General features: G+C 37.3%; 1 protein-coding gene across 2 annotated transcripts in view; it reads right to left on the minus strand.

Moving 5' to 3' along the window:
* The window catches only part of FXR1 (FMR1 autosomal homolog 1), a 45,620-nt gene that overhangs the window by 16,647 nt on the left and 16,906 nt on the right, over positions 1–12,067 (minus strand). For both annotated transcript variants that reach the window (XM_081328361.1, XM_081328362.1), the window contains exons 2-9: positions 9,715–9,767; positions 9,107–9,200; positions 5,848–5,919; positions 5,367–5,515; positions 2,820–2,913; positions 2,096–2,212; positions 1,802–1,972; positions 237–315 (exon numbers count right to left, since the gene is read on the minus strand). In XM_081328361.1, coding sequence (XP_081184487.1) covers positions 237–315; positions 1,802–1,972; positions 2,096–2,212; positions 2,820–2,913; positions 5,367–5,515; positions 5,848–5,919; positions 9,107–9,200; positions 9,715–9,767 — 829 coding nt within the window. The remainder of the gene's footprint in view (positions 1–236; positions 316–1,801; positions 1,973–2,095; positions 2,213–2,819; positions 2,914–5,366; positions 5,516–5,847; positions 5,920–9,106; positions 9,201–9,714; positions 9,768–12,067) is intronic.

Raw genomic sequence — 12,067 nt, forward strand, 5'->3', positions numbered from 1 at the left:
AGGGACTTTGGTCTCAAGTAAACCATCAACAAGAAAAAGTCAGGAAAATTATTTATAATAATTTAAGGCTGACGTCCAATTCAGCTCTCCTGCTGATGGAACTACTTCTATGACTGAAAGGAGGAGAAGGATAAGAAGGAGAGGGGGGGGGAGAGAGAGAGAAGATGGAGAAAAGAAAAGATTTTTATGTTGAAACTTTTCCCTGCTACTGTTAGAATTGTATTATTATTACGTACCCACAAGATTCCTAGGAACCTGAATAAAGTCCTCCACAAATTCCAAATAGCTTCTAGCTTTTTTTACTGCCTCAGCACTCTGGTAATAAACAGAACGTAATGCATTAAACATTAACAGTTAAAACACTTTTAGGGAACAACTATTTCCATATAAAATGAGATAAAACTACATGTACTCTCTTTTGCAATGAGAAAATGCAAGTATCTATACCAGGCTAATTAAAAATGATGGCTTTCAGACAGGTGCTTAAACACTATGGGACTATGGGAATTTACCTTCAAACTACCACATATATTTGCCAATTGGTGCCTATGCTTTTACACAACTATTTAAATACATGTTTTTATCTAAGGCTCAACATTATGATACCCATTTTGTCACCCATCTAAAATTTTCTCAGATCTGAGGAGAACCTTGATTCTTCTTTAATAATCCTGAATCAACCAGCATTCCTGCAAAGAAACCACACAACCAACTGAACTTCATCATCTAGTCCTTTAGTTAGAGAAAAAAGTATCCTAATGATGCCATATAATGAAAGAAGGCACACCTACTTAGTTCTCCCCAAATCAGGGATCATCCTAACCTACCGTGTGGCTTTGTATTGTAGCATGAAGACCAAATGTTACATTACGAACATGTATTACCATATCTTATCTACTCTGTAACATCTTGCTGCTGCATGGTTATAGTAAAAATAGCCGCTGGTTGTAATCAGGCTACGTCTAGCAAAAGAGTGTAAATAGTGTAAATATATTTACTTCTTTTCCTTTTATTTTATATTTGTAGCATGTGATTACTTTGAATGGAGTACTATGAAATGTATTCCTTCAAAATTTGGGGGGGGGGAACACAACTAAGTATCTATAGTTAATATGATTCTTCTTGAGGTATGTTTGCATGTTCCTTTTCTGCCCCCTTGCACATTACAGTGTGGCAATATCTTTGGAAGCCTGTGTAGCTGCGATCCAACTTTTACTGGCAAAAGCCTCTGTTGGGTCGCTTCTTTCAACAGTCTCAAACATTCCCCAAAGACTTCCTCTCCTTTTTCCTTCTAAGCACACTCTCCCATTTATTACCAGCATTTCCTGAAGGAATGGGACATCTGGGGGAGGCAAGTTCATTAGCCTTTATGCAACAACTCTTAAACGAGAAACTGTTGAATTCATCAGGAACATCGTAGCAATATTTTCAGATGTACTTAAATTGGGGTTATTCTATCAACTGCCAGTAGGAATCTAAACCCAATGTGTAGGTATGCTCTGTCATATGAGCATAGTTGAGGTGGATTTGAGAAAGCTTTACACAAATGCATTTAACAACTGTTAAAATTGTGTAGAACTTAATCCCCAGGCATTTCTGAAGAAGACCACAACTGAATAAAACAGTGTAATATTTTATATTGCCTTCTCTTCCACCAAATGCCTCATATTTGCACTGTACTGGGATTAAAATAGCGGAATTTGTACATTCCCTGCAGTCTACATTCAGACCTCTAGACCTAAGCTCAAAGAAGTCACAGCTTCCCAACTTGAAAGCAGGACTTTTCAGCGTTCTCTCTTACCTCTCCGTAGATCCTGAAAGTTCCGGTATCTTCTTCCAGTTCAATTGCAGTAACGCCTGGAACCTTCCTGGCTTGCTGTATATTGCTGCCATGTGTCCCTATTGCAAGTCCCATCAAGTCTTCTCTGACAACAAATTCTTCATGAAATGCTGCTGCAAGCTGTTTTGTGCACTAGGGGGGGAAAAAAGGGTCATTCTTTATAAAACCTTCAAGCATGAACACCGTTTCAGTGACTAAGCCAGAAGCATAATTAAAAGGGGGGGGGGGCGGTCAAACCAGCTGAGACCCACTCACTTCTAAATGCTTTGTTGCTTCTTCATTTCTTGACATGAGCATTAACTTGGTTCGAATGCTACGCAAGTGCATGTCGCTGAGTATGCCCACTCTTTTTACTGTTGCCTCGGTGGCAGACTGAAAGAAAAATGATGTATAAGGATCTTCATTTTACAGACAATGAATTTTTAAAAAATCTAATTATTTTACCTAGCATTGATTTAATTCTAGTTTAGAACACACTGCAAATAAGAGAGAAAATCACCTTGGTGTGCTAGTCCATTTGAATCTGAAATATTTATTTTTATTAGTTTATCAGGAGAGTGAGATCTGTATTGTTATTAGCAGTCAAAGAGAGTATGCTGAACTACTTTGCTCAGTGCAGCTTGATGTGCTTTTAGTATAAAGCCTGATTCAGATGCAACAGCTGTGGCAATCAAAGTGACACCAAATAAAGACAAAACCCTTTGCTATGGGTCACAGGTTGCTGTTTGATCCACTAGGCAAAGGTTGCCAGGCCCAAACAGTACAGCTTGGATTATAGCTTGCGTGAGATCCTATCTGCAACTCTTCAATCTGCATTCTCTAAAGAATATTTTCTTTTCACAAGTCAAAAGGTATGGTAATATAATACTGGTTACTTTTCTATACAATCCAGACCGAACATATCAAATTGGTAACATAATGTCAGCATTAAAATGATCTGCTCATCGATGGGGTAAAAAAGGAAGAAACTTTTTCTTACCAGAACTACTAATTGAGCTGTTTCAGCCTGGTAAAAAATTCTGCAAGCTCCTACAGCTTTCTTAAAATCCTTGTGAGCACTTTCATTAGCACACCTAGAAAATTAAGGTATGAATTAATTAATTCATTTTGCAGGGTGACCAGTGAGACATGCAGTTGGAGAAATTGAAAATACTGAAAAAGCTCTAAGGCACAGCCAGAAAGCAATTTTTAAAAATCCATTTACATTTATTGAGAAAAGATCTGAAAATGTATACTAAATTATTTCCAAAAGAAAAAAAACACAACAAAATATTACAAGGTGAAACATTGATTTAACAGACCAATTATCCCAATTGTCCACTAAATCAGACTGTGCATCATTTGAAGGAATATTACTATACAAATAATACAAATTAGAATCAAGGTGTTTTTATACAAATGATGTAAAAGCAGGAAGAATATTATCTGAGGCATCTGAGGTGCACTGCATTGAGTTCTGCTAAATCGAAGTTTCATTTTTCAGATTTATGCAATCTGAGAATAATTTGCTTTAGCACACAGGTAGTCCTCACTCAACGACCCCTAATTAGGATTGGCAACTCTGCAGCTAACAAAAGCAGTTGCTAAGTGGGAAATCACATGACCACGATTGCTCTTTCCACCTGGAAAGAGACAAGATTAATGTACTCAGTTTCAGCTTTTGTTTGCCACGTGGATGCGGGTGCAGTCGCACCGCTTTCAATGTGCAGAGGAACAATAGTAATAATAAAGTTGGAAGGGACCTTTGGAGGTCATCTAGTCCATCCCCCTGCTCAGGCAGGAAATCCTATACCCTTTCAGACAAATGGCTGTCCAGTCTCTTCTTAAAAACTTCCAGTGTTGAAGCATTCACAACTTCTGGAGGCTGGTTGTTCCACTGGTTAATTGTTCTAACTGTCAGGAAATTTCTCCTTAGTTCTAGGTTGCTTTTCTCTTTGGTTAATTTCCATCCTTTGCTTCTTCTCCTGCCTTCAGGTGCTTGCTCTCTTGAAATCCCTCTCATGTGACTCAGGGACATTGAAAAGGTTGTAAATGGGCTGTAAACTTATTTTTTCAGCACTGCTGTAACTTTGAACAGTTGCTGAACAAACTACCTGTAAGTGAAGACTACATGTATATGTCCTTTTGTGCCATAAAAATTGTGACCTTTGATACAGATGAATTATTATTTTACACTTAACTATAAAGCCTACCTCAAAAAAAAGAGCCTTGGTGGAGCAGTGGGCTAATGCCTCCTTAAGTAACACCAGCTGCCTGCAATTAGTGCAGGTTCGCATCCCACCAGGCTCAAGGTTGACTCAGCCTTCCATCCTTCCGAGGTAGGTAAAATGAGAACCCAGATTGTTGGAGGCAATTAAGCTGACTTTGTAATAATGCCGCTTGGGGGTGTGTGTGAAAGCCCTAATAAGCAGGCATATACATAGAATGAAGGCTACTGCTAAGCTTGTAAGCCACCCTGAGTTTTCAGAGAAGGGCGGGATATAAATGTAATAAAAATAAAATAAAAAATAAATAAAAATGTTTAGTGCTGTTATGAAAAGTGATACAACCTCCATCCTTAGATACTGTGGTACCTTGGTACTCGGTCATTGGTTCCGGGAGGTGCAGTGAGTACCAAAAACAATGAGAACCAATCAATTTTTTCCCAAAAGGAATAATGTAGTGAGTCACAAGGCAGGTGACAGTGACAAGTTCTAGCTTGTGTGTTGAGTACCAAACAAACAATGAGTACCAGGACAAAATTCGTTCATTGGCTCCGGGAGCCGCAGTGAGTACCAAAAACAATGAGAACCAATCAATTTTTTCCCAAAAGGAATAATGTAGTGAGTCACAAGGCAGGTGACAGTGACAAGTTCTAGCTTATGCGTTGAGTACCAAACAAACAATGAGTACCAGGATAAAATTTTCACGTCAAAATGCACCGAGTACAAAATTCAATGAGTTTCAAAGCAGTCTACTCTATACCAGGGGTGTCAAACTGCCGGAAGCCGCACCCACCCCATTGCCGGCAATGGCAAAACCATCCCGATACATTGCACAATGTCACGTGACATCGCGAGTTTGACATGTCTGGTCTATACCAAGGTACCACCGTACTAAACTTCATGTATCTGGTAACTTAATCTTATTTAAAAAATAATCTTCCAAAGCAACGTTGTATGATAGTCTGTAACTCCCTCCTCTTTCACTTCCATATTTTTCAGTAATCCCTGCCTTCTGCCGCCTATTCAAATCTAGTCATCGGTCTTTGTACTCCATGTGCCACACACTTCTTCCCGTTGATGAGAAAGCCTTACTTCCTGATCGACTCTTCCTTTTCTATCTTACCGTAATAACTTGAATACAAAGACCTTCCAAAATATGAGTCCCAGCCCAAAAAGAGAATTTCTGTGTTAATTTGCAAAGAGAGGCAGATTCACTCTTTCTTTAGACAAAAAGGGCTCAAATTCCAACATCAAACTCAGGATAATCTATGAAAGTCAATTCCTAATAAAGTTCTAATGTAAAGAATTTTTATAGTACTTACGCATCTCTCAGATCTTCTGGAACATCTACAGCACATCTGAAGAATGTATTCTTGTTCACAGGTTTATTCTGATTTACAGGCCGAAGTCTTTCAAATGTGACTATTTCATTGTAAGTGGCATCGCAAGCAGCATACTCAATGACATAAAACTGAGAAAAGATTATTCTTCTTAATTTTTAAAAATAAGCCATTGCTGATCAAAGGTTCAGAATACTTACTTTACCCAAATATGTAACATCATCAGTACTAGAACTTCACTGTTCTAGCAGAAGAACCAGTGATGATATTACTTAGTTGGATAATGAAATGTTTGCAAGAAAACAACCAAACTCAGAATGCACCAAAGACCCCATGGATAAGAAGCTAGTTACTAAATATATAGTTTAACTTCTAAGTGGTTCTTATCTATTCAAATACTTCACAAAAGTTAATGCTCCCTTTAGCTGGATCTCTCTCACGGTACAATTCCACTTCTACTTACCTCTCCTTTCATCATTCGAACCTTTGCCAGCCACCAGCCACAAGGCTCTTGGTCATTTGCTCTTGAATAAACCTGAAAGTAAATTATACACCATTTAGACCACTGTGCTTTGAACCTCCATTTTAGTATGAAAATAATTTTAAAATGTTATATAATATTTATAATTATTCCATAATTGCTAATCATAGTTCCCCAAAATCAGACGAGAAATTACAGTTAACTGAATATTTTGTTTCTTTTCTCTCGCCGTAAAGAGGTTATACCTATGTTGAAAGATGGTTCACTTCTCTATGCTGTCATGTAATTGCTCCAAAGTAATTATTTTTCTACAAATTAATATTATGAAGCATCAAAACATCTAAATCAAGAGAATCTTCTTAAATTTAAAGATTAGCAGGGTAGTTAGCCTTTTTTTTAAAAAATCATATTCCTTAGGCAGTAGTAAGTAAAGCATACTTTAAACTTTTGACAGAAGTTTAGATATACAAAGCAGAAAAAAGTTTTTTTTTAAAAAGCTACGTTTTTAACTAGATGAAATTCTCCTGCCAAAGTTTTAATTTAAATATTTTCCCCTCAATTTTAAAGAAAATGCTTATTACAAATTACTTTGAAATTGAATATAATGGAATAAAAGCTTTACAATAATAAAATTAATATTGAACTCTATTTATATGGGGGGGGGGAAGCTGATTTTAAATAATTTTCCTGAGTCTAAAGAAAATGGAACTTTATAAATAATAGTCTGATTCAAACCTGCTCATATAGGAGAAAAGTATCTCCTTCAATCCACTGGTCTCTTTTCTAGCACAGTGGAGGCATCTAAGCACTCCCCAATCCTAAAGAATTATCACAACAGAAAAACGCAAACAGGCATCTAAATTACTGGCTTAAAATGTTCTACTGTGATGGTAAAACCAGATGCTCTTTACTCTGATCTCTGTTCATCATAGGTTCTCAGGGGCGGCGGCGGGGGTGGGGGGGGAATAGGGGGCAACTTGACTGTTTGGATCCAAGATGTTGTGCACACTTCTTGACAGGAGGAGTTAATGTCTGCAGCCTTAAAATGACTTATGGTGTGTCTCCTCTTCACAATTCTCTCTCTGGTTTCAGCCATATTTTGAGCTCTTACCTCTTACCTTTGAGCTCTAGCTGATGTGTAAGTTGTGGCCCTACCCAAAATACAAGGATTTTGCAACAGTAGTGTTTGTTCTTATCAGCATTCATCTAGACTGCTGCAATTGCACCTTGCAAGGGTATAACTTTAAAAAAAAATATTCACTGCTCTATCTCTTCATGGAGCAGCCTTCTCAACTTGAAAATTATTTAGAACTCTTCTAGATAGCATTTGATTGATTGATTGATTGATTGATTGACTGATTTTTGGTTGGATTGTTTGATAAAGTTTCTAATGATTATGGTAGGTTTAAATATAATACAGTGGAACCTTTGTGCTCACCTGCTTTGAAAATCATCAAATTTGGTATTCAATGCACTTTGATGCAAAAAAATTTGTCCCGGTACTCGTTTGTTTGATATTCAATGCACAAAACAGAACTTGTTAGTGTCAGCTACCTTGTGACTCACTACATCATTTCTTATGGGGAAAAATTTGTTTAGTACTCATCCCTTTTGGTCCTCATCAGACCTCCCAGAACCAATTAATGATGAGTACCGAGGTACTACTGCAATTTTATTTTATTTTATGTGAATGTTTTAACTCTACTTTTACTGTAGATGCTTTAATTACGAATTGTAAACCACTAGAAGTCCACAGCAGATTCAGTGGTATAGAAATGAAACGAAGTTATTATGCAATTAATAATGCTGTCAATTAATCATAATGGAACATACTTTTATAACAAAAAGAAATTAAATATGCCCACACATGAATTACTTCTCTACTGAAGAAAATGTGGTGGATGTAGCCATCACGATAATCTAATCTGAAACATATTTGACCTGAGTTTTAGTAATCTATATCCAATCACTAAAGTTTACAAATTATTGGACAAAAACATAAGACTGATATAACTTAATCTGTGGCTGTATCAATCCAATTCTGCTATACTATAGCAAGAAAGTATAAAGTCATACCTCTTCCTAGCTATCCTATATCCATTCTCTAAGTCTAATGAAGAAATAATGGCTATTACATTCCAACACATCCCAAATGTTTAAAATCCAAGCACAGAAGCACAAACCACCTGGCTGAACATATGATTTAATCAGTGATATCAATCACAAATTTCAAATAAACAGCTTACACATCTCATGTAGAATAAGAGAACTAGGTTAACAATTTGAATTTTCTTCAGACAATATTCTTTACACTGGAACCTCAAATAGCTTTTACACTTATTCTGACAGAACAGAATAAATAATGAAATTTTGCCCGCTGCATTTTATCACTCTAACTAAAAGAATTTAGCTTTATAGAACTGAACAACAACAAAACTAACCAGTAGTAATATCTTTATCTACAAGAACATCTTTGGACTACGCATATCCAAGAAGCTTTCAAACAATGTTCGTACTTGCCCAAAATAAAGGCATGGTGAAGTTCTATTATAAAAAGTATCTTGAAGGGTCTACAGGATATGACAGGAGGAAGCCTCATCCAATCTGCCTTCTATAAATATTGCATGACTGGTTAAACCTACCATGGCAACCATTTTGTAAAAACACCTACAGCATGCTCTCAGCATTCCTAGCATACCTACAGGGTTCAAAATATTACATCCACCACTCAGGGTGTCTTTTCTCCAAGAAAGCATATTTTGGGTAATTATTAAAAACGCATTCATGACAATAAAAGTTATTTGGCATTAAAATATCCTACCCTGGCCTTCTGTCAGGAGTGTAAAATTCCATGTGGAGCAATGAGTTTGAGGTCATTTCTAACTATATCCCAGCTTCAGGTTTGGCAGGAATTCAAGACAAATCTTTTGTACTGTGTAACTATTAACAACTAATATTCATGTGATTTTCTTTTTACTAATTTAAACATGGCTGGTTAAAAAACCTGCCCAAAAGCAACTCTTCCAATTTTTTAATTTTTCTAATAATTTTCTTTTTAAAATATAACGTTTCTGCTTTTTTATATTTTGCATTTTTGAAGCAGTTAAAAAAAACAAGTTCACTCATCTCAGTGATATAGCACACTAAACTCTACCATTAATGTGTTGGAATGTAATAAGTCATTAACCTTCCAGAAGAAACTTCCACATAAGTAAGCAAAGAAATACTTGAATGAAATCACCTCTACTTCATCTCCTTCGCCAATTTCTTTCTTGATGTCAGGTGGTGGTGGTAATCTTACTTCACCGAATGGAACCTGGCGTTCTGGTTGCCAGCTGTAAATTGAATAGATATTTTAGATTATGCAATGAGTACTAAGAATGCTACATGTCATTTAAATGGAATACTATCAAGTTTAATTTAACACCGAACCCCATTACGTATAGACACATGTCAGAAGTGCAGCTGTTAGAAAATGGGGACTAAACTGCAGGCAGAACAACTCACCAGTGTAAAGTGACACCAATTTTAATTTGGCTCTTCTGGTTGCCAATACAGTGGGCTATCACATACAATTCAAAGTGTTGGTATCTTTAAACCAGGGGTCTTCAAACTGGGCCCTTTTATGACTTGTGGACTAACTCCCAGAATTCCTCAGCCAGCGTGCCTGGCTGAGGAATTCTGGGAGTTGAAGTCCACAAGTCTTAAAAGGGCCCAGTTTGAAGACCCCTGCTTTAAATTCTACAGCGATTTAGCCAAACAGTCCTTTCCTTTCAGAGTAAAAAAGATGAGATGGGCACATTCTGCAACCAAAATGAAAGGGGGAAAAGCAATGCTTGTAATACATACTTGTTTTCAAACACAACTGTGAGTGAATCCTCATGAACATCTTTGATGAATCCCTGAGATAAAACAAAAACAAAAACTATTACAGTAATTTATAGCACAAAAATATAACATTTTATTACAAAATCCCTACTGTCTATTCAGAAGTGCCAAAGAAGATACTAAAGATTGTAGTTTCATTTAAGAGACTGAAATTTAATGGAGAAGAAATACTGATGAATTGCTCACACTCCGGTTGCAGTGATATGGAGACTAATGAATCATTAATATTCCCCAACAAATTATTCTTGATAGAACAAAAAATCCTGCATCCTGTTCAAATTCTCTCCTACCTGTTTCCTACCCAGACCAATAACTATTCATAGTTGGTATTTCCCAAACTTTATTTATTAAATATGCCACCAATCTCACTGTTGACTCTGAAATATTACTAAAAAAAATATCCAACCATTATTGTCAAATCCAGTTTCTTGACACCTTCATTGTGACAGAATACAGACTACCAAAAACAAACGTTCAGACGAGACAAACAACCTGCAGTTAATTGGCAATTAATGACTGCAATTGGGAGAGAACTCCACTGTTAAGCACTGCTGTCATAAAATGGGGGGGGGGAGAAATCACATGACTTAAGATGGTAGATCTAGTTACAGTCAGGTGAGGTCATTGAGTGCAATGCCACAACGAGTGCAATGATGGCAACTTGAGATTTCTTGCTGGCTTAACCTTTGCTTAAGGGGTGGTGGCCCAATGCTTAAGCCACTGAGCTTGTCAGCTGAAAAGTTGACAGCCCGAGATCCAAGTGCCCCACGACGGGGTGAGTTCCCGTTCTTGCCCAATCTAGCAATTCAAAAGTATGTAAAAGTGAGTAGATACCACTTTGGTGGGAAAGTCAACAGTGTCTGTGACGTCACGCTGGCCACATGACTGCAGTAACCTTTGGATAGGGCTGGCTCAATAGCCCTTAAAATGGAGATGAGCACCGCCCTCTCCACAGTCAGCAACGACTAGCAGAGTAAAAACTGCAGGGATTTTTACCCTTTGCTTTCGAAAAGATGGCAGAGAGTCACAAATGGTGATTATGTGACTTGCAGGGACACTGTGTCAAGCGCAACACGAGGACTGGTTATAAGCCTCCTTGTTCAGTACCATTATAACGGCAAATATTTGCCGAGCAAGTGGTCACTCGGCACTTATGTACTTTCTTCTTCCAGAATAAAAAAGAAACACCCCAGGATTTCTGACACCTTAATGCAACCTCAGTTCTGTATCTGTTACTATGCTGAGTAAAGTGCATCCCAAGTCTGCATGGGAACTGCCATCAGTCTTGCCATAAGGTGAATCCCTTGGCCATCATAGAATAAGACTCCTAGCTTTTGATGAGTTTATAACACCGCAGGTGATGCAGAGAAATAGAAAGAAAAGATATATAAACTTTCTTCATTCTTTCTATTAAAAATTATTTCCCAACATTACATTACTGATGGACACAAATATTTACTGCATACAATGCAAGAAACATTTGATAATTATTCGAATGAATAAATACAAACCCTACAAATCCCAACATTGTGCATTATCAATTAATTAATTAAAGACTAAGTATCGATCAACAACAAACAAATTAAATGAATGAATGAGAAATATGAAGGTTCCCAGGATTATTTCCTGGATTTGGAAGATTCACTAAACTGACTCAAAGAAATCTGAAAAAGTAGTAGAACTGATACTTAATTTAGTTCCTCCAAAGCAAGTCAAATCAGAACCTTTCCTGAATTCCTGTTAGGTGAAAAACCACGCTAATTGATACATCTCTAGTTAAATTCTCCAAATGATGTTAACCCTGAAATGTTGTGTTAGATCCCCTTATTTCAAACAAGTGACTTCTCAGGCATGGCCAGTGATTTCCATGTCTGGTCCAAGACAGCTCATTTGATGCCAACTTTAGTAACATTTCAGAGCCAGATAAGAGTAGTATTATTCAGTCTTGATTTAACACCTAATTTTGTTGTTGTTAGCTGCGAAGTCGTGTCCGACCCATCGCGACCCCATGGACAACGTTCCTCCAGGCCTTCCTGTCCTCTACCATCTTCTGGAGTCCATTTAAGCTCACGCCTACTGCTTCAGTGACTCCATCCAGCCACCTCATTCTCTGTCGTCCCCTTCTTCTCTTGCCCTCAACCTTTCCCAGCATTAGGCTCTTCTCCAGTGAGTCCTTCCTTCTCATTAGGTGGCCAAAGTATTTGAGTTTCAACTTCAGGATCTGGCCTTCTAAAGAGCCGTCAGGGTTGATCTCCTACTATATTCCATACTAAGCATTTTCTGAAATTATGCTTAAATTTCCTAAAAGTTTGAT

The sequence above is a fragment of the Vipera berus genome, assembly GCF_964194415.1.
Source record: "Vipera berus genome assembly, chromosome: 5".
NCBI lineage: Eukaryota > Metazoa > Chordata > Lepidosauria > Squamata > Viperidae > Vipera > Vipera berus.